This window comes from Phalangium opilio, unplaced genomic scaffold (genome assembly GCF_054372755.1).
Source record: "Phalangium opilio isolate 3A_F unplaced genomic scaffold, DU_Popi_V2 ptg000082l_1, whole genome shotgun sequence".
Taxonomy (NCBI): Eukaryota; Metazoa; Arthropoda; class Arachnida; order Opiliones; family Phalangiidae; genus Phalangium; species Phalangium opilio.
This window is the reverse complement of record NW_028324189.1, coordinates 10,361,779-10,388,584: the sequence shown is the minus strand read 5'-3', so window position 1 is coordinate 10,388,584 and position 26,806 is coordinate 10,361,779. Positions and strand designations below refer to the sequence as shown.

General features: G+C 36.6%; 3 protein-coding genes across 7 annotated transcripts; 1 reads left to right on the top strand and 2 right to left on the bottom strand.

Moving 5' to 3' along the window:
- Window positions 1-1,184: 1,184 nt before the first annotated feature.
- LOC149651554 (lysosomal alpha-mannosidase-like) lies at window positions 1,185-18,130 on the top strand. The gene is made up of 21 exons (XM_089848521.1): window positions 1,185-1,632; window positions 12,626-13,005; window positions 13,343-13,445; window positions 13,505-13,654; window positions 13,718-13,911; window positions 13,979-14,182; window positions 14,250-14,303; window positions 14,365-14,481; window positions 14,547-14,750; window positions 14,818-14,875; window positions 14,944-14,983; window positions 15,078-15,264; window positions 15,532-15,648; window positions 15,706-15,921; window positions 15,988-16,194; window positions 16,260-16,378; window positions 16,457-16,558; window positions 16,614-17,022; window positions 17,085-17,234; window positions 17,300-17,465; window positions 17,545-18,130. Exons 2-21 carry the CDS (start codon window positions 12,898-12,900, stop codon window positions 17,724-17,726), a joined length of 3,087 nt encoding a protein of 1,028 aa, XP_089704647.1. The 5' UTR covers window positions 1,185-1,632; window positions 12,626-12,897; the 3' UTR covers window positions 17,727-18,130.
- On the bottom strand, window positions 17,973-21,341 carry LOC149651553 (putative glutamate receptor). Of its 5 annotated transcripts, none has more exons than XM_089848524.1 (9): window positions 20,654-21,339; window positions 20,333-20,576; window positions 20,160-20,260; window positions 20,013-20,103; window positions 19,785-19,946; window positions 19,561-19,729; window positions 19,287-19,507; window positions 18,950-19,227; window positions 17,973-18,437 (listed from the first exon to the last, which is right to left on the bottom strand). In XM_089848524.1, exons 2-9 carry the CDS (start codon window positions 20,354-20,356, stop codon window positions 18,170-18,172), a joined length of 1,314 nt encoding a protein of 437 aa, XP_089704650.1. In that variant the 5' UTR covers window positions 20,357-20,576; window positions 20,654-21,339; the 3' UTR covers window positions 17,973-18,169. The 5 variants fall into 5 exon arrangements, with proteins under 5 accessions (XP_089704650.1, XP_089704649.1, XP_089704652.1 ...); XM_089848523.1 differs by having other exon boundaries at window positions 20,333-20,653; window positions 20,728-21,339; XM_089848526.1 differs by having other exon boundaries at window positions 20,333-20,624; window positions 20,728-21,339.
- Window positions 21,342-21,437: 96 nt separating this feature from the next.
- On the bottom strand, window positions 21,438-26,786 carry Spg7 (SPG7 matrix AAA peptidase subunit, paraplegin). Its single transcript, XM_089848522.1, has 16 exons — window positions 26,607-26,786; window positions 26,425-26,512; window positions 25,972-26,076; window positions 25,656-25,897; window positions 25,362-25,595; window positions 24,630-24,779; window positions 24,423-24,567; window positions 24,231-24,339; window positions 24,035-24,164; window positions 23,309-23,471; window positions 23,132-23,242; window positions 22,866-23,065; window positions 22,720-22,792; window positions 21,943-22,115; window positions 21,809-21,886; window positions 21,438-21,740 (listed from the first exon to the last, which is right to left on the bottom strand). The coding sequence occupies exons 1-16, from the start codon at window positions 26,670-26,672 to the stop codon at window positions 21,531-21,533; spliced, it is 2,277 nt and encodes a 758-aa protein (XP_089704648.1). The 5' UTR covers window positions 26,673-26,786; the 3' UTR covers window positions 21,438-21,530.
- Window positions 26,787-26,806: the final 20 nt, after the last annotated feature.

Below are 26,806 nucleotides of genomic sequence, written 5' to 3'. Positions count from 1 at the left end.
TTCTTTGAAAGAGAAACGAAGGTGTAGGAGAGAGAGAATGGTAACTGTTGTTTACTATTATCGTAAAAGGCGTACGCGGTCCTGAGAGGTTCCCCTATATATATATAACTATATATATTCCCTTTAATATCTTGTAATATATAGCCATCCTTATTTTCCCGCCTTTTCCAATGGAAAATGGCGGGAAATTCTTCGCTCCAACGCAACTCTTTCTATAGTATACTGGTAATGGGAGAACTCCGGCTCTAATGCTCGATATATCCAAGCGGAGAAAGTGCAGCCTTAGAAGTGTAAGTTCTTCCTATCATACTTTAAGAGAAATTATAAAAGGGTTTTTCGGTTATGGGCTAACTTCTTGGCTTCTACGCGAGATAAGAAAGGTTAATCCATGGCACTCCGAGGAAGACTCGGAGGATACTACGGTTTTTACTTATACCGCTACGGAACGGTGGTATCAAATTTTACATCTAAGTGGAAGGATTTTTAACAACTTTAATGCTGAAATTGAAAGGTTTTCGGTATTGTTTGCCTAATATTTCTGGTAAAGTCTGACCAATGGTCTTGTTAATATTTTGACAATCAACGCTAAAAGAGGCTAGAGATATTTCCTCCCCCCTGTTACTTAACTTCTTCAGTGTTGCCAGTAATTTGTTATTACAGTTTCTCATTCTCAGATTTTGAACTGAATTATATTTACTGAATCGAACAGAATACTACAAGCTCGCTTTTCAGTATCTGTTGTAGATAAAGGTTGACTTATACACGTCACAACTGACTGGCAACACTTGTATATACGCGCACTATCTATTGAATGCTTATGTTAATATTTGAGCAATAACTTACGCCAAGAACCCTTTATAACACTTCTCTACCCTTCTAACCCAACATCTACTCCTTCTCAACTCGCAGTCCAACCCTTTTATGGGTCCTACCCTGGGAATTAACCCAAAAGTGTTGTTCTATTCGTATTCCATTTGACTAATTCGTAAAACTATATCTAAAATACTCATCCATGAAATTTATGTATGGCCATAACATACTTTTCCCACTGACAACTGTCCAGATTTAGAAATGTTACGTCGGTCGAGTGGCCTTAACGTTAAACCTAAGGGAGGGAGGGTTACCCTTGGTCACCCCTCTACCCCACAGTGCATCTAGAGAACCAGCCAAAGCAGAAAGCACAGCTCCTACGTCTTTCACGCTCGGAAAACGCTAGGTTTCCCTTGAGTTTCTCCGATTCGTTCGTAGTCGTACGGACGCTACTTCGTTCATTCTAGTGTAACTAGTTGAGTGGGCAAGGCGGATAGAGAGCTAGTGTTGTGTTTCGGAGAGCGGAGCAACTACAACGTGTACGGTTGTTTTTACTGAACTGTTTGTTATCGCACGCAGTCAAAAGTTACCTACATTGTCATCATGTTACGCCAGATACAATAGGCTCGTCTACCAGGATTGTCGCGGTGCTAGTGGACTTAATCTAACCTTGACCGGACACGTTTCCTACCTTTGTTTATCACCCCCCCCCCTGTAGTAACGTTTCTGTTCCGTCAGTTAACAACATTGTCTTTGACCCAGAAGGGATTTAGTGGGTTCATCTTTACAGAATTTTTCGAAGAGAAAAATTGGATTTTGAGGGTAAGTTTGGATGTTTTTAACGTGTTCTTACCATAGTAGTTTTCCGAGTTTTGCCTCCTATTATGTACCCCCACACCCAGCGGGCGTATCGGAGTTTTTTTTTTTACTTTGGGTTTGTTTTGAAACCACCCAAGTCGACCCTAGATTTTGAGGTTGAGTTTTGGATGCGTTGCATGCACTGTCAAGGGCATAGCGGCTCAAGGCAGACCGACACAGAGAGATACCGGTCCGTCAAAAACCGTTATTGTATATAGTTACAGGTGGAAATAGCCCCCCTATTTTGGTAAAACTGGTATATGGTGGCCAACTAAAGGTCAGGATGGTTGTTTGTGTTTTTAATGCAGTTTTTTCTTCTTAATTTTTTGGGGTCCTGATCAATTGTGATAATTTTGCTAAGCCTCACTGACTTAGATAATTATTTCTTTAATTAAAGACATCTTAAAGGTCTGTGTCGTTATCAAGGTCAATTTTAAAACTAAGTTCTACCTGTGACTTGAGATATTAGGGGTTAAAGGTGTTTGTCATTCCATACAGTATCTAGGGCCAACTAGAAGGGAAGATATGACAATATCGTTTTGCAGATATCTATTGAACATATCTGGGAAATAATTTATCTTGAAATTTCCTGCGCTATCAGTTCTATTAGAATTTTAATTATGCATAGTTTAATTAATAATATAAAAAAGTTAATTTAAACATTAAAATTTAATTAAAATTGAAACAGTAAATGTTTTTAAGTTGAGTAATTAGTGTTAGAGTCTGTAGAAGTTCAAAAGAAACCGGTAATTATACCTGGCATGTAAACCAACCGTAATTATTTGCTAATTGAAAATTGATTACGGTTATGACTATAACATAGCTTTTGTGGGTGGTGGTTGCTTTATGTTATGTTTTTAAGTGTCATTGACAAAAAAAATAATAAAAGTGGTCTTTAAACCAAGAAGAGGGACAAAAATTCAACGGATAAGACCAAATTCCAGAATGACGAAAACTTTCACTAAAATTGATAAATTCCATACACACTTCATACAAAACTAATCTAAAAGACTTTACGCTTAAATGAGCTATAAAAAATAAACCACTTTCGATTTAGGAAAATTATTAAAAAAAAAAAAAAACTCATGAGAAATGAAAATGTTTTTAAAGGAGTAGGTACTTCAAATCGGCAAAAAAAAGAATAGACTAATGGCACCCTATGTTATTTCCCCATAGAGCTTAATACAGTCGAAGGCAGAGGGCTGCCATTACCCCTGTAATCAGAATTCCATATAAAATCCCGTAAGGATTTTGTATTTTTTTTTTTTTAAGTCCAAAATCCTCCAACAGAAATCGCGAAATCCTTAATACTTTTTCTAATCAAAGGGCTCTTTAGGTAAAGAAATATTTGAATCTTTTGATTTAATTAAAGCTCTAGAAATCCAGCAAAAAAACTGTGGACTCCTTTTGATTTAATGCTCCTAGGTATCGATGGAAAAAAAATTTGTCGATAGATAATTGGTTAATGAATTTTAACGTCTAATTTTCGAATTTGGCAAAGTTAAATTATTGACGATTTCCTGGGGTTTTGTATTCAAGTCGGCCGCCATTTAATGAACGAGAAAACACGCTATTTCTTCCTTAATAATAAAATATAGAAGATGAGTTTAAAATAAAAATTGAAGGTCGAATTTATTATCCCATTGTTCAGTCGCCGGAAGAATTCAGACTTCAAAAATTTATTACATTAAATGAAAAATGAAATAAAAAAAAATTTACATCGACGCCTCTACTAACCAGCCAATTGCTTTTGCATCAAATACGCGTGACAGATCTTGTAGACGTTCTCTAAATTATAATAGCCTATTGTCACAAAATGTCTCACGTTATATCGTTTAAAATTTAACATTTTATTTTTATGAAGGTTTAAGGTGAATTGAGATGTCATAAAACTAACTGAAAACATAATATATTTTTATGAATTTATTGCGCTTTGAATGTGACATCATGATTTCTGACTGTAATGTACAACTATCCCACTATAGAAGGGCTATCTTAGAGGCGTCACCCATGATATTTACCCATAGAACCAAAGCGGTACCAAACATGGCCACCCACTGCCAAAGCTAAGCCCGTGACGTTTTACCTAGGCATTGTTCTAGCTCTATAGAGTTATTTCAGAAGCTTTAGTGTGACGTCACCCTTGCTATTTGCCCATAGAACCAAAGCGGTACCAAACATGGCCGCCCACTGCCAAAGCTAAGCCCGTGACGTTTTACCTAGGCACTGACGTCACAACTGAAATAGCTCTATAGAGTTATTTCAGAAGCTTTAGTGTGACGTCACCCATGATATTTGGCCATAGAACTAAAGCGGTACCAAACATGGCCGCCCACTGCCAAAGCTAAGCCCGTGACGTTTTACCTAGGCACTGACGTCACAACTGAGATATTGCAGCTTTAGTTTGAAGTATTTGTATTTTGCTCTAATTTCGTTCTAATTTGACTAGATACTTAGCTTACTGCAACTTGTATATTTATTGGTGACGTATTTAAACAATAAATAACAACTAACTAAACATAAAAACAATAGATCTTATTCATTTTGGTCCAATTTTGACCTTGTTTTTCTCATTACCTCATCGTAATTAACTACCTGAAAAAGGTACGGTAATTACCCTAAATAAATTTATTTTTGACATAATTTAGGTCTAATTTAACTATCAATAATTTCAACCTTCGACCCTAAAAATTATCGTTAAAAATCTCTGGAATGAGGTCCCCCTCGTAATAACTAACCTACATATTTATTGTTGACTTGAATTTGGAATAGAGAGGGAGAGAGAGAGAGAGGCAGAGAGGAATACAATAATTTTGACTTCTCAGATCGATAAATCAGCTTCATTTCGTAACCTTGGGACCCCCAGTGTACCTCGTGACTCGAAAACATAATGCCAGTACCTGCTTCCGTATAATCCATATTGCCGTCAAATAGTGCGCGCGAATGTATACTAGATATATAGGTATATTTTTACTTGTTGAAGAACCTTCAGCAAAACCACTCGTCTCTCTCAAAGTAGGTAAATTTGTCTTGTCCCGTTCGTTAGCTGTCACCTAGAGTCCTCGTTTCTTGATTGAAAACAACTTCCCCATGAATATTGAACTAAAGCACCAACCACGTTTTCAAGCTCTCAAAATTATTAAATATCTCCTCATTTGCTAAGCTTTATCTAGTAATTATTAAGTTAGTTGACATATCATATCTTTGTATTTATACTTGTAATACATGGTCTTTCCGGGAAGGACAGTCAGTAGGGGATGTTCTTTGAACAATTTTGAATCTAAAACGTTCTATGAATATTGAACTAAAGCACCACGTTTCCAAGCGCTCAAAATTATTAAATATCTTCTCATTTGCTAAGCTTTATCTTGTAATTATTAAGTTAGTTGACATATCATATCTTTGTTTTTATACATGATTGATATACAGGGTCTTTCTATAAAGGACAGTCAGTAGGGGGTGTTCTTTAAACAATTTTGAGTCGAAAACGTTCTATGAAATTTTGTTCTAAGGGTTACCATTTTCGAGTTAAGAGTGTTTACGGATGAGCTTGCAGATGGGATAGTAGTACGTCACACCCTCCAAAATCTTACCGCTGTTCTGGTAGCCATATTGGGGGTGGTCTCAGCTTCATATATGGCAGAGTAAATTATGGCACCTCCTCCAACTGAAAGCTTTCTATTAATTTAGTATTGCCTTCCACTTTAAGAACTTGTCAAAAACAATTCTACACATTATTATACATTCAATTTCACGAGATAATTAAATGAATTCATATTCACGCGTTTATGGTTATCCCCTTAGTGCATGTTTTTAATTATTTATTTCACGCCTGACCCCTTGAGGTTGGTACGCACCGCTAAACACGACCAAAAAAAAAATAATAATAATAAATGCGTCCCAGACCCTGTCAAAGATGGCATCTACGTTCTGCAGTATAGAGAAACAGCACACGTGTAGTATTTACTCTATAAAATATAACATTCAATACCAGTATTGTGCCATTTGATTATTGATAATCCACGATCTAACAGAGTTCAGACCCGGTAACTTAGTTATGAGAAAATATTATATTATCAAGGATAAATAAAACACACCGTGTTATATGGTTCATAAAATACGTTGTTTTTGAAGGTTTGACTGTTGTTATTGCAAACGTGAACCTGGGATGTTTTTTCAAAGTGACTGTATTTATTAAATACCTTGACGTTAGACGTTGGCGTTCTTGCGTTCTGCGCTTAAATGTATAGAAGTTTGCGCTCAAGTTAATGTAAAGTTAATTGTTTTAAAACCTTGAAATCGCGAAATATTCTAACTGAAGTTATAAAACAAACGTATACGTATAATATTTAAATGTGAGTTTTCTGTTTTAACGACCACGTGGAAGTTTCTATCTCGTTTAGATTTACCTTTGCTTTAACGCTTTCACATCTGTTCCAATTTTTTCGATGTTGAAAGCATTGTACGCTCCCAATTCAATCTGACTAAATGTCAGTGGTGTAATTCTTATACGTAAATCATTGCATTTTTGTGAACAAAGTAACTAACCCCTCGGTTTTTTTTAAAAAAAAATTCGACCATTTATTTAAAAATTACAAAAAAAACACGCAGTAATTATAATTATTAAATTACACTTATAATTAAATTGGAATATCAGTAAGCCACGAATCATAAACGCGGTTTACAACGGAAGTGACGTCAGTAAGAAATTTGCTCTACTGGTTTTTCATTTATTTTATTTTTTCTTTTTGGTATAATTTCGCATGGATTGAAAAGAAATATACATGAGTTTTATGGAAAATTTAGATTATTTTTATCATTGACAATTGTGATATTCACAATTTGAAATGTCACTTATCTCAAGTAATCGTGCCCTGTTCACTTGAAGAATTCTTAAAGTACAAAACCATATTCTATAGTTGAATTGCAACACGGTTTTATAAAAAAATATAAAAATAATCTATAAACAAGAAGCGATATCTAGTTTATTAGGGAGAAGGTATAAGATGCCTAAGTATTCGCGCGCCATAGTCCCAGTCCCCCTTTCAAAATACAAGGGGGGAGGTAAAAGGAGGCCTGGCTATTTCGCCTCTCCTCAGTCGGAAAATACGAAATTTTAGTCGTTCACGTTGTGCTGACGTGAGTTTTCAAGAACCAATGAGATGCTGGCTGTAATTTAGAGGCGGGGATTAACTCCGGACCTACGTTTGGACTGGAGATAAAGCTAGAAATGTGGCGGCGAATTTATACCTTCTCCCTAGTAAACTAGATATCGCTTCTTGCTATAAACTTAAGGTTGAACTCGATCACCACACCACATTAATATACAAATTTAATCGACTTTTAACCCTCTCCCCTTCATTCCTCCTCCTTGGTTTCGCAATTAAAAATAAAATAACCATAATTAAGTTTAGTAATTAAACGTTCCTTTTGATGATCCATAACTCCAGCCCAGGCGCTCCGTCAATTTCAACTTCAAGGTCTCATTATATCGAAAACTCATAATGAGAAAAATATTGAAATAATTAAATTTTATACTGGACCCTTATTTAAAAATATATTGATGCCGGTGGTGTTGTGATTTATCGCGTAGCAACGGTTCATCAAGTTCATTCAAATCTACCTTCCTGGTCAATTTAACTTGATAGCATTATGGATTATGATTAGGCCATTGTCTCTCCTTAGGTGCTAATGTCAAGTAGTATGGATTCATTTCTTACGCCATACCAAGTTAAGATTACTACAAGTATGAATGCTATTACTGTAGATTTTCCCACGATTTCTTACTGAATTATCAGTGTAGAAGTTTCATCTTGAAATGAACTAGAATGCGGGTCATTAGCTAACTAAAAATCGTTGTATTTTTCTCTCTCACCCATACTTTCTCTTGTATAGTTTAGGCGTATGCCACGAACCTTTACTTCTCTATCGATTCTTCTGAGGTAAACCGGTACATTTTACTATAGATTTGAATTATTATACTACTACTTGTTGTAGTAGGTAGTAGGCCCTCATAACTTAGACCCAACTTTTCATTTTATCTAACACGCAACTACGGAAGGGTGTACAGTACTTGTGACGCAACAGCCTCTTTAAGAGTCCAGGCCCCTTTTAAGAATAGGTCAAAGGTGTTCGAGAAAGGCTCTGTCTTAATTTAGGCTAGCAATCTCGAGACTCGAGTTATAGAGAAAAAGAAAGGTTTATTCGTGGGAATTAGGCTTAGCAGGATACCAACTTCTTACATAAATTAGGCCTAACTTCAATTTTAATCTTGAATTGTTGCGAATTATATATACGGATCTTTCTTTCCTAAAGATGTCGTAATCATAAATTAGGCTTAATGCGTAGGCCTACTTTTCATTATACTCTCTTTTTAATTAAGATTTATTTAAACCTAATTCCTTCCCCGTCTCTCTGCACGTGTCACCTAGGAGGATGGAACGAGTTCCATCCTCCTAGGTGTCACAAGGCTTGAAGGTTAGTTTTCGCATACGCTAACACCAAGAGGTGATATCTAGTTTACTAGGGAGAAGTTATAAATTCGCCACATTTCCAGCTTTATCTGCAATATAAACGTAGGTCCGGAGTTAATCCCCGTCTCTAAATTACAACCAGCATCTCATTGTTTCTTGAAAACTCGCGTCAGCTCGACGCGAATGACGAAAATTACGTATTTTCCGACTGAGGAGAGGCCAAATAGCCCGGCCTCCTTTTACGTCTCCCCTTGTATTTTGAAAGGGGACTGCGGGACTATGGCGCGCGAATACTTAGACACCTTATAAACTTCTCCCTAGTAAACTAGGTATCGCTTCTTGGTAACAAGTTATAAAGTCATTTTTTACGGAAAATAAGTAATAAAATCGCATAATTTGGCATTTTTCCACTACCGTTTAGCCACTTTAGCATCTCTAACAAAGGGAAACTTCAGTTTGACCTTGTGTAAAATTACAATTACAACATACCTTAAAATGTAGGCTTGCAAGCCTTCCTCCCCGGCCCAGACTTTACTAAGCGTGGGAGAGTATGTTCACTTAACTAATATTTACGATGATTACATAGATTTTATAATAAGACATCTAAATTGGTCCATGAATAAGGAAGAGTCTCTATCTCTCACTCTGTTTTGGTTTTCAAAGACCAAGAAGTGATATCTAGTTTATAAGGAAGAAGTTATAAATTCGCCGCCACATTTCCAGCTTTATCTCCAGTCCAAACGTATAGTAGGTCCGGAGTTAACCACCGCCTCTAAATTACAACCAGCCAGCATCTCATTTCTTCTTGAAAACTCACGTCAGCGCGACGCCAATGACGAAAATTGCGTATTTTCCGACTGAGGAGAGTGTAGCGAAATATCCCGGACTCCTTTTACGTCCCCCCTTATATTTTGAAAGGGGGACTGGGACTATGGAGCGCGAATACTAAGACATCTTATACCTTCTCCCTAATAAACTAGATATCACTTCTTGGTCTTGCAAAGACACAGTTTTAGTATTGATCAGATTCCTAATTTGACGTTCCATAACAACGCATCATTTGATAAATTATTCATGTACATACCTTTCGAATTGACCTGGGAATTTTAAGTCTTATTTGGATAATTAAATACAAAACAGTTTCACTGTTCACATTTCACTCTCTCTTTATCGGATACCCAAAAAACGTTAAAGTTTATTTACCCCCTGAACCTGAACCTTAGTATGTAATTTACTACCGGGTTTTCATAAAATTTCGCGTTTTCAAAAGGGAGATAGACGAACATCTATTAGGAACTCTTTTTCTTTGCCCTATTCGGTTTTTTACGGAAATGTCAAATCAATAAAAGCGTTTTATTTTATATGTATATAAATATAAAAACTACCAGAAATTCTTATTGGATCCAGAACGCTTTAGAAAGTTTATTTTTTTTACTACGCTGGCAGGAGGGACACCTACTCCACCCATATTTCTCCATGGACATATTGATGGAAGGTGGTCACGCTCCTTTTTTTCTTTTCGCAACGACCAATGGCCAACCACGTGACCGGACATCCCACTGTAATCGGTTATAGTCTAAATTTAACATTGCCACGCGCAATTTTGTTCCCCGAGATTCGATCGGTTGGACCAGAATTATGAATTTTTTCAAGAGTAAAATGAATATTGCAGTTGTTTTGTTTGTTTATGCATGGTTGCAACTTTTAGTGAAGCCAAGAAGTGATATCTAGTTTCCTAGGGAGAAGGTATAAGATACCCAAATATTCGCGCGCCATACTCCCAGTCCCCCTTTCAAAATACCAGGGGGGACGTAAAAGGAGGCCGGGCTATTTCGCCTCTCCTGAGTCGGAAAATACGTAATTTTCGTCATTCGCGTCGCGCTGACGTGAGTTTTCAAGAATCAATGAGATGCTGGTTGTAATTTAGAGGCGGGAATTAACTCCGGACCTACGTCTTTTGGACTGGAGATAAAGCTAGATTATAAATGGGGCAAATTTATACCTTCTCCCTAATATCACTTCTTGATGAAGCAAAGACTTAAGCCGAAGGTTTCTTCTAAATTCTTACTACCCTAGTTTGTAACATCTGTTCCGTAATCGTAGATGCAAGCTTGTTTGTCAATTCATGTTTTTAATGATAGCACATTTCCATACCACTCTTTCTCCAAATTTTTCTATTCCAGTTAATATTCTTAGACATATTTTAGTAAATTCATGACCCTAAAATATGAAGCCCTGTAAATAAACTGTTTCAAATCGCACAGAGTTTGCAGTGTAGAAATACCTCAGTATGGTTCTAAAGATATACTCCCCAAATTATGTATCTTACCTTTCTTTTAACTGAATTTCGAAGGCGGGATGAACTATGGTAGTAATGGCATTCACCCACCTTCGACAGGATGATAATCTATGGGAAAATAACACATTCCGCTGTTATGCCTTTATGAATGTTTATAGTCGGCACAATAGTCTAGAAAAATTCTTTCAAATACTACCCATCTTTTTTTTTTTTTTCCTGGGCCATAATCCATAAATTTCGAACAAAAGCTCGCCCCTTTTTCATAAGCAGAACAGAACCGTCAGTTTCCGTCCCTAGTGCATTTTTATTTCGAGGAGTTATTTCAAAATGAGTGTTGGAAAGTACTTGGTTAGTGTCCTTTAAAAGGGATATACGCACACACTGACTGCGTTAAAGCCTCGCCCGTGGTCCTCCTGTTTACAGAGCTACCAAGTTCTTCATACGCTACTGGGTGGTGAAAACGAGCAGTGAGAACTAATTTTTATTTAAAATTTTGCTTGATGGTGATGTAATATTTGTTTAAAGGGAGACTTAAATGCCGTTAAGTTTTTTCTTTTCGTGGAAATTATTTTCTCTACATTTACACAAGGAGGCCTGGAATTTGACTTCACCAGTGAGTCAGGCCTCCTTGTGTAACACCTGAAGCCTTGCCTCCTTGTGTAAATGGTATGAATCCTCCTCGTCTGAAAACTGTCGTAAGTTTATAAGATATGTTCCATAAGTATGACACTTCCTATACTTCATAATACTAGAGACTTAACTATTTCGAAAACGACGCGAGAATTGACTACACTCGGTTTTGCAGGACTTCTATCTTCCTATTTAGTCTGCATTAATAAGCATTTGACTCACCAGGCGTCGCTTTACCTCGAATCTATGACCTATCTCATTCACTTCATGACAAGCTCCAGTTTGTAACCAGTGAAAAACTTATGGAAGGAACATATCTTATGAACTTATGAAACTATGTATAGAAATGTTGCCACATATGATTCCTATGTTCTGACTAATAGACAAGTTAATTTCTGGTGTCTTCCAATTTAAATAATTTTAAACGCTTTTTTCAATTAAAAGGAAGTAAAATTCTAGTGACGGGTCTTCCTTCCTTCCTTTAAAAGATACAGTTTAAATTTTTACGATTATGGAAAAACATATTTAAATGTATTACATTTCGGTTTCTCTTTGCGCTTACGTTTGCAAACTCGGGGTGGTAAAAGTTTTTAGGGTATTTACACAAGACTTTTGGATTTGCGGGGGCGAATGTGTGGAAAAAATGTTAACTAAATCTCGCTTTGCAGTTAAAATTCCATATTCACGACAACCAACCACCAATAGGGGGGACTTAAAAAAAGCTTAAAAAGTTACTGGCATGGCGACAAATTCACGAATTTCTCGGCTAGTACAGTTACAAAAAAATAAGTAGAAAAACATCACTTTTGCCCTAAATTTAGCTAGCAATAATTTAAAAAAATATACCGGAAAAAACCATCCTTATCTCACTTTCGGTTAAACTCACCTAATGATAAGCTGTGTTTAAATTTTTAAAATGAAATCTCGATTACTGATAATGATTATACTCTTCTTCTTCAATCCATTGTTATAAGCGATTATATCTAATGTGAGTTTATGGAATTAATACGTGAATATTAAAAATAATTTTAACAGAAATAATTTAATTTGTAAATTTAAACTCTGATTATATTAAGAAAACTCTAACGCTCTAACAGCTGGCAAAATATAACTAGTATCAGAAGGGGATAATAGAAGAAGGATGACACTCTGTATCCCCTTAATACTTTAGTTATGTAGCATGATTCTTCCCAGCCTCAGTACCCTTTTATGTTTTTTCTCCTGCTCATCAAACTTCAGATGGGCCTAAATTATATATATTTGAAGACGAGTGCTAGATATAGTAACAAATACTTTGATTATCAATAGTTTATTTCAGTTAATAATTTTACTAGTTAATAATGAAAAGTTAGAAAAATTCTTTCTTATACATTTCTACGCTATGACAATTATACATTTAAAATCAATTGTTTCTTAACCCGGTTATAATTGCCTCTGTTTTCCAACGCGATAACCGTTAATTTAGGAAATCACGGTCTCATAATTGCATAATATAATTTTTTTAGAAAGAATATTGTATATACCTATTTAATTTTTTTATACAATCTTATCTCAGCCCGGATATCATCGGTTCGTCACGCGGTGTTCGTCTTACGAGGGTGTTCTTTTCGCTCTATTGTTCTTCGCCGGAAGATACCCGAGATCTGAAGGAGAGAGAGTGGGTTGGTGAACCGTGTCCCTCAAATTGGATTTCCACAGAAAATGTGAAAGGTAAAACTCCGACACTTCAAAACACCCGAACCCGAGGAAAACCTCTCCACTCCATCGGAAATTAAAGTTACCTAACCAAGTCGAGGAAAAAAACAACAACATCGAGACAAGTCGGAAATGAAGGGACCATTAACAGTTTTGATCTACGCCACTCTTCTAGTTGTTCTGACAGCAACCGTAACCAAAGAACAAGATGAGAGTGCCCAGAATAAGTGTGGCTATGACGTGAGTCTAGAAATTTTTTGTCTTAAGGGTTATTTTTAAATGAACCAATATTATTAGCAAATGTTAACGGACTTTCATTTGGAAGTTAGGCCTACTTTAATATGTATAAGTTATCGCGTTTTGATTACTTATTCTGTCCGCCATCTTGCAAGATGGCCGCGGATTCAAACTAATAGATTGTTAAACAGTCAACAGAATTTAAAATTAATTAAACGAAAAACCTTTTATAGTCAGTATAATTAAGAATTCGTTATGAAGTAGCTTTAATTAAGTCACAACTGAATTTAGTGATTTTAAGTCTTCGAGTATACAATTTGTAATTGTTCAAAAATCTCAGGCTTGCAATCCTGGTAAACCTGGCATGTTAAACGTCCATATTGTTTGTCACACGCACGATGACGTTGGTTGGGTTTTAACCGTGGAACAATACTACAGAGCTTGTGAGTTTACTAAGCAATCATCATAATTGAACTCGGGGTTAAACTAAATGACCTTTTAGACGTCAGAGATATAATTCATTCGGTCATATTTCACTTGAACCAAGACCCTAATCGTCGATTTGTTTACGTTGAGTCGGCCTTTTTTCATAAATGGTGGGAAGAACAGGACCCCGAAATGAAGAAAAGAGTAACTGACCTGGTCAATTCCGGTAAATGACGCGGTTATAACCATTGACCCATCCGAAGTGACTCATAAAAATTTCCATTCAAAGGTCGGTTAGAGTTTGTGGGTGGCGGTTGGGTCATGAATGATGAAGCCGTGACGCATTATTCCTCCATTGTTGACCAAATGACGCTGGGAATGCGTTTCTTAAATGATACGTTCGGACAATGCTCTCATCCCAAAGCTGTCTGGCAAGTTGACCCTTTTGGTCACTCCAGGCAACAAGCCTCTCTTTTCAGTCAAGTTAGTTTTGTCAATTTCGGACCGGTAGAGTTATCCTTAAGACTAACGCGAGTGTTATATTGGTTAGATGGGTTTTGACGGTTTGTTTTTGGGCCGAATTGACTACCAAGACATTGAATACAGAAGAAAAACAAAGAGGATGGAGTTTATATGGAGAGGAAGTCCCACCTTGGGTGCCTCTACCGAACTTTTTACCGGGGTTTTACCCAATGTTTATTGGCCACCTAAAGGGTTTTGTTACGATATTAATTGTTGGGATGAAGAAATCACCGTAAGCTTAATTAATTTTATGCGCCGGGAGCTAGCTGTTTATAAACACGTGGTTGTTGTTTTTGTAGGATCAAAATTCTCTACAGAAAGCCTACGATTTTATACATTTAGTTAAAGAACAAGTAGGTTTTATTAGAATTTAGACATTTAGGCTTAATAACTCAATTTAAACTATACAATTAGGCCAAACAATATAAAACCAATCATACAATCATTACAATGGGTATGGATTTTTATTACCGTCATGCCGGTAAATGGTACCGTAATCTTGAGCAACTTATGTCAAGAATAAATTCATTGGTATGTCAATGATAATAAGGTTTAAGTTTCCTCTAACGCTAATTGGTGTAATATTACACAAACAGCAAGGCAATGGTAGCGACGTAAACATATTCTTTTCAACACCCTCGTGCTATTTGAAAGCCCTTAACTCCGCGAAGGTCTCTTGGCATACGGAAGACGATGACTTCTTCCCGTACGCGTCTGAAGCCAATTCTTATTGGACAGGTTATTTTACCAGTCGACCGACGTCTAAGTTTTACGGACGCCGAGCGTCAGCCTTTTTGCAGGTTTAAACTTTCATAATTTTAAAATGTCTTAAAATATATAAACAAAAGAACAACTATTTTTCTTTAGACTTGCAAACAAATAACAACATTTGGCAGCATGCCTACAGCAAACATATTTTCTTTGCGTAAATATTTTGACTTGTTTATTAGCGGGGGTTGTTTTATAAGTATTTTAACTTTTATTACCAAATAGAATCAGCTGTAGGAGTGATGCAACATCATGATGCCTTAACGTAGGTTTAATTAGTTTAATTCTTAAAGGAAAGAACTAGGCGCTAGATTATTTTAATTTAAGTAATTGATATATTAAAATTTAATTGGTTGTAGTGGGACGGAAAAACTTCACGTGGCCCATGATTACGCCGTGTCTTTAGCGCATGGCATTAACGAATGTCAGAAAGAAGTCAAAACCGCCTTTAGTAGACACGTCTCAAACGCGACTGACGTTAGAGATCTCTATTTTTGTAACCTTTTAAATCAAACTGAATGTTCTTTCACCGAAACGCAGCCTTTGGTAAAGAAATACCATCACCTTTTGACCTTAAAGCAAAGCGCTGGTCCAGCGGGTCCCCTACAAGTTGACTTTCCTTACAAACTCCAGTTTTGGCTTGGCGAAGGCAGGAGACATTTGTGGGCGGGATTATTAAGTGCACTTGTAAATCCCGCCCACTAGCCTTTGCCAAGCCAAAACTGGAGTACAGGGGGAAAGTCGCCTTGTAGGGGACCCGCTGAACCCGCGCTTTGCTTCAACACGACCTTTAACCAAACCATCTTTCTTCAGTTTCAAGTGATAGCCTATAACTCTTTGTCACGTCCCATAACCTCTTACGTCCGTCTACCTGTAACGGGTGAAGCCTACGAGGTTCGGGATCGTCGTGAATTTCTAGTGAATATACAAGTAAGTACTTATGAAACATTTTGCCTCTTTGGACGATGGTCTAATTCCATTGGTTAGATCGTTCCAATAAGTCAAACCGTGGAACGAATTCCCGAAAGGGTTAGTCCCGCGAGATTCGAATTGGTTTTTCTCGCGACTATACCAGCTTTGGGGGCCACGACTTATACAGTTCGACGCTTGCAAGACTACGCGCCTGCGTCTGACAGAGAAAGCATCGTAACGAGATCGGAACAATCGAATAACCTCGAAACTTATCTAGTCATTGAAAACGAAGTAATTATTAAAAATAGACCAAAGTAGGGTTAAGGTTTTTGGCGCGCTAATTTTACCTATTTCCAGTTTATAAAAGCCAAAGTTAATAGCGTGACGGGACTGTTAGAAAAAGTGGTTGTCAACGGACAAGAGAGGGATCTAAAGCAGAATTATCACTATTACACGTCGCAACCGGGCTTTCAGAATGAGAAAGCTTCCGGAGCCTACTCTTTCAATCCGTTGTTCGAGTCCCCACTTCCGGTTTCGACAAGGGTTAACGCCACTTTAGTTAATGTAACTTAATCCTTATCTTTATTGATTTTTTTTTGTTATCTAATGGAGTTGCACGGCGTATTTAGGGTGATCTTGTACAAGAAATTCGGCAAGATTTCGGCAACTGGATTAGTCAGGTTATTAGGTTGTACAAAGGGAAACCTTACCTCGAATTCGATTGGGTCGTGGGACCAATTCCTACCAAGTAAGCGAGGCTGCAGTATACCTGAACCTGTTATAAGACTGGGTAAGTCTAACTCTGTTCTTAATTACATTTTAATAGGGATTACAGTGGTAAGGAAGTAATTAGCCGATTCGAAACGGGACTAGTCACAAACGGAACCTTTTACACGGACGCCAATAGCAGGGAAACCATCAAAAGAGTGTAAGATATATCTGCCATCTAATAAGTGTCGCGTCTTAATTATAACTCTATACAGTCGCAATTACCGTCGCAACTGGAATTACTCAATGCTGGAACCAGTAGCGGGAAATTACTACCCCCTGACTGGCTGGATATACATTCGCGATCCAGTCGCTGATGAACAGTTGACAGTTTTCCCCGATCGTGCTCAAGGCGGTTCCAGTATTGTTGATGGATCCCTGGAAGTTATGGTTCATAGAAGAATCCTTTACGACGATGGCTATGGTGTTGATGAACCCTTAAACGAACTCGGGTTAGACGGGAAGGGATTAGTAGCTCGCGGTAGACATTGGGTTACCTTTGGACCCGTTCAAGAAAGCGCCAGGTACATCAGGGAACTGAGTAAAGAACTTTACCACGAACCCGATCTAATCTTCAGGACATTGAATGAATCCATTTACAACTCGGACGAACCTCATCTGCACGTATGTTTTTTTGCCTATTTTCTTTTCGCGTCTTCAAGGTAAACAATGGGTTCTGTTTACAGTTTTCGTTTCTGAGCGGGAATTTACCGGACAATGTCCATCTTTTGACACTTGAAATGCTCAATTACGTGGAGATTCTAGTCAGATTCGAGCATATTTACGAGGCGAATGAGGACCCAATCTTTTCCAAATCGGCTCAAATTTCCTTAAGGGTAAGGTATTAATGTTTGCGCCCCGAGTTGAAATGAAATAATCGCGAATCTAATGTCTTTTCCAGAATCTTTTCTGTCCGTTTTCAATCGAATCCGTTAGGGAAACGACTCTCTCAGCCCACCAATACGCGGACACAATCGAAAAGTTGAAATGGAACCGTCAGGAAACTCCTCAATCCGACGCTAGTGTTGATGGAAGCAGTCCTACCAGACTTCCCAGGAGTATAGAAGGTATGGTATTATGTTCTGTATTATTTATTAGGCCTAAATAGACCATTTTAACACGAATTGTTTGGGGAAAAAATCGTAGAAAATGCAATTGACAACGGGCCAGGCGTTTCAAATAACAATTCGACAGGGTTTTTATCAGACGAACCGGCTTTACAACAAAGTCAAAACCAACTACCGACCAAAGATGACTTTGTCATTGTTTTAGAACCTATGCAAATTCGAACTTTTATCATTACAATAAGCCGCACTATAGTTTGTTAATTATTGTTAGTGTTTTTAGTGTATGAAGCAAAACCAAAAATTAATTACCGTGTTTACGATGTAAACATTTAACTATCATGGGGTATTTATTAACCCTTTTATTATTGTATATCTCGCAAAATGTTATACGCACTTTCAAATACTATTTTTATTCTCTCCTTTTCCCCCATCTTATAACAACTGTTAAATCACTCGCACGTACGTGTTTTGAACGCGTACGGCTAACGCGTAAAGAATGAAATGTAATTTTAAGACGAATTTTATGTTTGACAAATTTTATTGACAAATAAGTTATTTCTATATACAATTTGTACCTGATGAAATGAAAAGGAGAGAGACGGAGAAAAAAATCTATAAGCTCACGTAAAATTAAAACTTTCTCAATGATGCAGCTCACGTGGAAATGGTGTATTTTATTATTAATCTTAATTAGGCCTAATTATTTACATCATTTGTACGCGATTTTTCGCCAAAATTTGACGTCGGGATGGCTGGTTTTCGATTTTTATTACGTTATACACGCTTTCGATTACAATTAGACCAAATGACGTCATGAACCCAATTAACCATAGGCGAAAACTGACGGATAGGTCCCTGAAACGCAAAGCGATGCCGTCATTGGCTGTTGAGTCTGCGACGCAGGTTTTGTTTTCCAGAAGAGGGGGATCCCACGCACGTGCCATTAGTCCGACATCGGTGTAATGTAAAACACTGCAAAAAATTAAAGCTTATTTCCAGCCCCTTATGGCATTTTCTGTCAATTGGCCTTATTCCTGATCAACGCCACCGAGGCGTTTCGGCGACTTTTGGAACTATAATAATACGGTAGCCAATTACAGGTGGCGCTGGAGCCGATGGACTCTGATGGAGATCTGTTATTTTCTCTATTTTGAATCATGTGAATAGCCAAGGCTTAACAAGCGATATGGTTTCAAAAGTATTAAAAGTTGATTTCACCTTTCTTATTCTGTCTAATATTATGAAATAAGACTTTTGGAGTAAGTTTTCATTCGATTTTGGTCTATTTGGAGATTATTCGGTTAATAATAATTATTTAAAACGTGTTTTTTGAAGTTGAAGCTGTAATAATCAAAACAGAGAAAATAACATCTCCATCAGAGTCCATCTACTCCAGCGCCACCTGTAATTGGCTACCGTATTATTATAGTTCCAAAAGTCGCCGCTACACCTCGGTGGCGTTGATCAGGAATAAGGCCTATTACCGCAAGTTCATTTGCTCTTTGAAGGCAGGCGGTAATGCGCGGTTGATCATCATGGTAACGAAAACGGAAAGAAACCCTTCTTTAGCCAAATGAAAATGGGCCTCGGTGCAGTGACTTTTCGCGATATCGATCAAAATTTCGACATTCGAAATTAGTACGGCTCTTCCGTCTATTACTTTCTTTACTACGGGTTCGCCATCGAAAGCTTTAACCGAAACCTGGCCGCCATTTTTCAAAATTTGGTTCCATAGTTGTTGTAAGTTTTCGTCCGTCGATTTCTGAAAATTGAAACCAAGGCTTAGGAAGCCGCCATATTTCAATCGCGTGACCTACCCACCCTGATGTACTCTAAAGCCACCGTGTCCTCCACCGCAATCGGGGTTAACGTTGGGTATCTAATGATATGACTTAAATGGTCTATTCTGTCATCATCAACGGCCATTGTCAGACGTGACACGATTGAACTTGAAATGGCCGCCACAAAGATTACCACGCCATAGGACCAAGAGAAAATCAACAAGTGTCGACCCAAGGTACGTGATTGGCAGCCATCTACAGCTATTTTTTTATGGTTAGGCAGGTTATTGTAAGCGTGTATTTCTATTTAATACCCTTTAGTATTAAAACTGCGCTGAAAACATAAAGATATTTAAAAAATTTAAAGTTATCGCGTTGAAGGTCAAATCCTTGTCGTCCAAGGCTTATGCAATTTTCGATGTGATCGGTCCAATAGAAGATGAGAGATAGAGAAATAAGAAATGCCCCGAGTACCAACCACACCTGTTGTAAACCCAAATTATGGTTAAATACAGTAATAGCTAAATTAGGCTTATACTTCTAAATGAACGCTGTCCAAAGAGAAAAACATAGAATCTTGGGTATTTCTGTTGACGGTTGATAGAATAGAGTAGTGCGTCGAGGCAAATGATGACGTGAAATCGGCCACGGTAAATCTTTTCGCATCAACTCCAAATGGTTGAAATATTACGTCAGCTTTCTAGAAATTGTTTAACCCCTTTACCTCCTCAATATTCAATCATTATTTTATGTATTTACTCCTTACATTCTGAGATATCATTCCCATAGCGCCAGTCCATATACCGGGAGATATCTCAGTACCCCCACCGGGAAACTCGGGTACTTTGAGTTCCCAGCTTTAAAATAACGATTAATTTTCAACTATATTTAATCACGATTAACTTAAAATTACCTTAAATTTAGCGAACGAATAAGATAATCGAAAAAACATTTGAACTCTCCTTGTAATTTGACTCCATCATTAGTTTCATTGACTAAAACCCATGGATGGTTCTAAAAAAATTAAGAACCATCATGGCTCCATGATTACTTACTTCAACTAAGACTGCAAACCCAAGTACTTACGTCAAATACGACAAACCGTATCATATTTCTTACGTTGGGCTATAAAAGCCTTTGAGGAGCTAAACGTTTTTCCAAGTGGTCTTATACTTATTGCAATGACAAAAAGGAGAAGTGTGTCAAGCTATTTCTTGCTTAGTTGCCTGTCAAACCCTCAAGGGTTGATGCCTTTGGTTCGGTAGGCGGGTACAAGAAGTTTAAAAGTTTTCTGAGATTTTTTTTATGGAATGGGCGTCAAGTTTGAGAACTTAGGATGGGTAAACAAATCGTTTTGATTGATGAAAATGGCCTCCCCCTTAAGTATAGGTAAACAATTACATCTACCTAGGTCCCAGAATGCGTGTTTAAAGCATAATCAATGGGATTAGTCCAAAGGATAGGGTGTCCTAAGTACTTACCACTCGGGATAGCGGATCTCAAGGCTCGTATCATAATTCAGTTTAACTTTAGAGCACTACCAAAGCCTAGAAGACAATTCTATCTCCCGTTTATAAACTATAACCATAAGAAAATAGTATATAGCTCCCTATAAGTATGAAACGTAGTACATTTTCATACTACAGCATTTGCTCCCAAATTTGGCGCGCGTACGCTTATACGCCCCGTGGGAGAAGTTTTGGTACTACGAGTAAAAAGGGGGGGGGGCGAAACCACCGCCGCCACCTGAGGTGTCCGCGAAAGGCACGATGGGCCCGTAGAGACACAAGATACTCCATACCTCGTACCAGTGTAGGCGCTAGCCTCGTTCGTCAAAATCTCGCGCCATCTATTAATTTATTATGATAATTTTGACATGTACTTAATCAGTTATAATTATCATAATAATAACTTCTAGACCTTTAACTATTTAATTACAATATAAAATTTGAAAATTTTCTAAACAAATATTTCATCTTTTCACGCCAAAAACTCTTAATAGGTGGCATTAGAAACTTTTTACAAATTTCAATGGAAGAAAATGCTGTTTACATGTCTTAAATGGAGAGTTTCATACTTATGGGGAGCTATATATTATTTTCTTATGCTATAACGCTACACCTCATGCAATCTGCAATGATGTCTGTCCCCGTTACCGCGATTCAACTTAATTAATAACTTAACTTCAAAATTAAGTACTACTAATTAATATTTTATTTTTCAATCAAATGTAATGTAAACTACAAAATAATTTATGATAATTATTTATTGTATCTATATATGGTTAGGCTGTAATTTGAGTGACCTCCGGAGGTGAAGGGGTGTTGGGAGGTGGGGGTGGTGTTTGGTTCTCGGATTTAATATCAGCGTTGCCTTCAACTGGACCCCAATCAATTGATTCAATAGTTCGTTTTGTTCCATAAGGAGAGGGTCCAATAAGTTTTTCAATATCATCATAGTTTAGTACTTCCTTTTTAATCAAAGCTTCCGCCAACTATAAACATAATTAATTATCAATAATAATTAACACTTAATTAATTAAGATTATTAGTACTGGCTTACTAATGCCAATTTTTGCTTATTATCTTTGATGACGCGTTCAGTAGCCATATAAGCTTGAGCTATTAAAAGCCTCGCACGCTAAAAATTAAGTTTATTTAATTAATTTATTTAAGACAATTAATTATTTTAATTACTTCGTCCATTGTATTGGCTAACAATCGACTGTAGGGTTTTCTACCAACAAAACCTCTACCTCCCATTTCTTCATCAGTAGGGAAGGACAGTGTCCCGACAACTGGGTCCATTCCAAATTGTTTTATTTGGGCGTATGCCATTTTTGTAACTCTTTTTAAGTCATCCTCCGCACCTAGTTAGTTAGTTAAATAAAGTTAGTTTTAATTATATCAAATGCGGATGATAGGGAAAGTATGACAATGGCCATAGAGCCTGTGTTAAAAAACGCGGACATCAAAGTTTCGCCAATAACTATTTAATTTACTAGTGACTGATGGACTTGCAAACTCGCGACTGAAAGTAGTTCAGACATTTATCCTCCTTGGTTTAACCATAGCAAACTCGATCACGCGCATCACGACGCAAGCTGCTGGCGCTAAATTACCGAGATTTGTTTTAAACGTATCTAGTTTTACGCGCTCATCTATTGCTTCGATAACCTTACACAAATCCAAATTATACCTTCAAATACCTTTTAAAACCTTACCAGCTACTCTGTCCTGACTACAAACACAAATCGAGGAAGTTCTAGCATACACAATAGCAGACGACTGTAACCGCGTAACCGCGAATTAACACAAGACCTATTTTAAGGGAGTGAACAGGCCCAGTATAGCTACGCCAATATAACGGTCAACTACGGCGAAACTCTGATGACTCGCGACTTTTGGCCATTTTCATACTTTTCCTCTCATCCACTTTTGATTATATTAAAATTAAATTAATAGAATTAGTACCAGTTGTAACGCGATTAAAAGTTAATGATTCGGCTACACGTCCACCCATAGCCATACACATTCTATCAAAGAGCTAAAATTTAAATAAATTAAATTCGTATTATAAGTTATTTAAATCTAATTAGAATTGATTAATGACGTCTAACTTGTTCTTTAGTGTATAATTTTTTATCCGATGGTAAATATTGCGCGAAACCCAAGACATTTGTGGTTCTAGGGACAATTGAAACTTTCATTAAGGCATCGGTATGTTCTAACATCCACCCTACTAACGCGTGACCACATTCGTGATAAGCCACAACTTTTTTCTCTTCGGGAGACATAACGTTACTCCTTTTCTCCGTACCTAAAACATTAATTTAATTATTAATCAAGTTTAATTGGAAGTTAAATTAAATTAAATTAAATTAACCTCCGACAACTCTTTCAACAGCGTATTCCAAATTATCCCCCGTAACTTGATGTTGCTTATTTCTAGCAGCGTGTAAGGCAGCTTCATTACAAACATTTGCAATATCAGCTCCTTTAAAAGGGATTTATTTATTTAATTAACGCGTTGTAATTAATTAAGTTAATTTGATTTAATTACCGCTAAATCCAGGGGTTAAAGTAGCTAATCTAGCTGAATAATAATTTGGACTCATTTCTAAACTAATTCCTTTCAAATGTTTCTCAAATATTTCTTTTCTTTCAATCATATTCGGTAGATCGATTAAAATATGTCGATCAAAACGTCCAGGTCGAAGTAACGCCTGTTTAATCAAAGTTCTGATTAGTTTAATTATTGTTTAAAGGGAGGGTGAAGTAGAAAATCAAGTGATTTTTTATCGATTCTTCAACTAATTATAAGACCAGTCTGCATAGTGAAACATTCAGGAAATACCAGCTCCGAATGATTTTAAAATTCAAATTAGGTTCAGATTTTAAGGATAATTTAAATAAGGACTGCCGACCAATCGCGTAACGCCTAGCCTTTTTGTTAACAAAATTCTCGTGGCACGTTCCGTGTCTCGCGCCACGATTATCACATCGCTCGCGAATTTTATCAAATCTCGTGATAAATTTCATTCAAAACGGAGCGTGCCACGAGAATTTTGTTAATAAAAAGGCAGGGCGTTACGCAATTGGTCGGAGGACCTTCTTTAAAATTATCCTTAAAATCTGAACCTAATTTGAAATAATTTTAAAATCATTCGGAGCTGGTATTTCCTGAATGTTTCACTACGCAGACTGGTCTTATATTTAGTAAAAGAATCGACAAAAAATCACTTGATTTTCTACTTCACCCTCCCTTTAATGTTAGTTAATGTTTTACTTTATCTAAAGTATCGGCTCTGTTTGTAGAAGCTAACATAATAACTCCCTCTTTAGTAGCCATACCATCCATTTCAACTAAAAGTTGGTTTAAAGTTTGTTCCTCTTCTCCTGTACCTCCCCCGGTATTTCTATATCAAAATTAAACTAATTAATTAATATAATTATAATTATTTTTAATTAACAATTTAAGTTACCCCCCACTACGTCGTTTTCCTATGGCATCAATTTCATCAACATAGATAATACACGGAGATCTTTTTTTGGCTTCTCTGAATAAATCCCTAACTCTAGCCGCTCCCAAACCTAAAGTATTTATTAAGTGTTTAAATTTAATTATAATTAAGCTAATTTTAATTTTCAATTCAAGTTGTTTTTTTTTTATAAACCTCCTATCATTTCAATGAATTCTGATCCATTCATGGCAAGAAATGGAACTTGGGCTTCAGTAGCAATTGCTTTTGCTAATAATGTTTTTCCACAACCAGGTGGGCCAAGTAAAAGCACACCTTTGGGAACTTTTGCCCCTAATAACTGTATGGGTCATTAATTATTAGGTTACAATTAGGCCTACAAATTAATTAATTAATTAATACTTTATATTTTTCGGGTTTCTTAAGATAATCAACAAATTCCATTATTTCTTGTTTGGCTTCTTTTAAGCCGGCAACGTCACTGAATCTTACACCTTTTCCAGCACCAGTTAATGGATCGACAATAGTAAATTTTGCTCTACCCATTTGCGACTTAAAGTAATTAATTTTAAAAATTAATTAGGGATATTGGATAGTCAAGGGGTAAATTAATTAAAGGGAGGGTGAAGTGGAAAATCAAGTGATTTTTTATCGTTTCTTCTACTAATTATAAGACCAGCCTGCATAGTGAAAAATTCAGGAAATACTTCCGATTCCGAATGATTTTAAAATTCAAATTAGGTTCAGATTTTAAGGATAATTTTAAAAAAGGTCCTCCGGCCAATCGCGTAACGCCCTGCCTTTTTGTTAACAAAATTCTCGTGGCACGTTCCGTGTTGAATGAAATTTATCACGAGATTTGATAAAATTAGGCGCGCGACGTGACAATCGTGGCGCGAGACATGGAGCGTGCCACGAGAATTTTGTTAACAAAAAGGCAGGGCGTTACGCGATTGGTCGGCAGTCCTTGTTTAAAATTATCCTCAAAATCTGAACCTAATTTGAATTTTAAAATCATTCGGAGCTGGTATTTCCTGAATGTTTCACTATGCAGACTGGTCTTAAAATTGGTAGAAGAATCGATAAAAAATCACTTGATTTTCTACTTCACCCTCCCTTTAACACTTGTCTTACAAAGAAATCCATTGACTGGGGGGTTTTAATTTGCCCGGTACGAAACATTAAAAGAATCATTAGAGATACAGCCAGTAAAGAAACAAGAAGTAACCAAGTACTCTCTTGATTTCTTTCATATATGACTGGTACACCCTTTTCACTGGGAACTCCCAGCATTTTTTCAGCTTGACGTAATTTTTCCTCAAATTTATCAACGTCAACAATATTCATGTGATAAGTTTTATACTCTGTCTATATAATTAGCTTTGGTTTATTTTTTATTTAACTTTTAACGTTTTGAGGAAGACATACCCTTTTGCCTTTAATTATAGCATCATCATAAACATAAATTGTAACTAGGTCAAGTTCGGGTTTAACTACCAATTCTTCAACTTCCCCTCTCGATAGCATATGAGCGTAAAATTCATTCCATGATATATAGCGTAGAACATCTGGTTGGTTACTTCTCGGGAATAGTAGGGACATTAGGGTGATAAATATGTAAGCGCTAAGCATCCATATTGCCCCCTTATAGACCAAAGAGGCCTTAGATTCTGATTGATTAAAAGTTTAATCAAGTTACAGGTAAGACTGTTTGGAAATAATAATTATTTTAGTCTATTTGTACCATCTTCCTCCTTCTTTTTCTTATCATCATCTTTTTTATCTTTTTCGTTATTAAATCGTTGGCAAGATGTATGAAGGCATCTTAGTAAATTAGTTCTATCCAAATCTATGCATATAAATTGAAACTTAATTGCATGCATCATAAGTTTATAAGATATGTTCCATAAGTGTGTCACTCGTTAATGAGAGCTTGTCGTGAAGTGACGTAGGTGAAACGTCATAGCTTCTCGTAAAGTGACGCCTGATGAGGCGCTATCAAAGGCTTAGTACAGACTAAATAGGAGGATGGACTGCAAAACCGAGTGTAGTCAATTCTCGCGTCGTACTTGAACTAGCTCTCATTAAGCCTCTAGCATTACGAAGTATAGGTAGTGACATACTTATGGAACATATCTTATAAACTTATGATGCATGCATTCCTGCCAAATAAACTAAAAAATTTCATATATCTTACGCAATATTTGCGCATTATGCGCGGGAAAAGATCGTTTTAATAGCTGATTAACTGCTCTATATTCCCTATTAATTTGTTTCGCGATACTCTGTTAAAAATTAAAGTTATTCTCTTAATTGATATTAAATATGGGCCAAGGCTTAGCGAAAAAATCCTGATAAAAATGTATATAGTTCTCATACCGTTTTAAATCCACGCTTTATTAATATGTTCTTGGTTAATCTGTGTATAGAATTAACTTTCAGCATGTTTGCAATGCAAACTTTATTTAAAAGTTATTTATAGTTTATTTATATTTTAAATTAGAAGCATTGTTACGCAACATTCGATGGATGAAACTTATGTAAGACACAATAGCAGACGACAAAAAATAATTTCATGA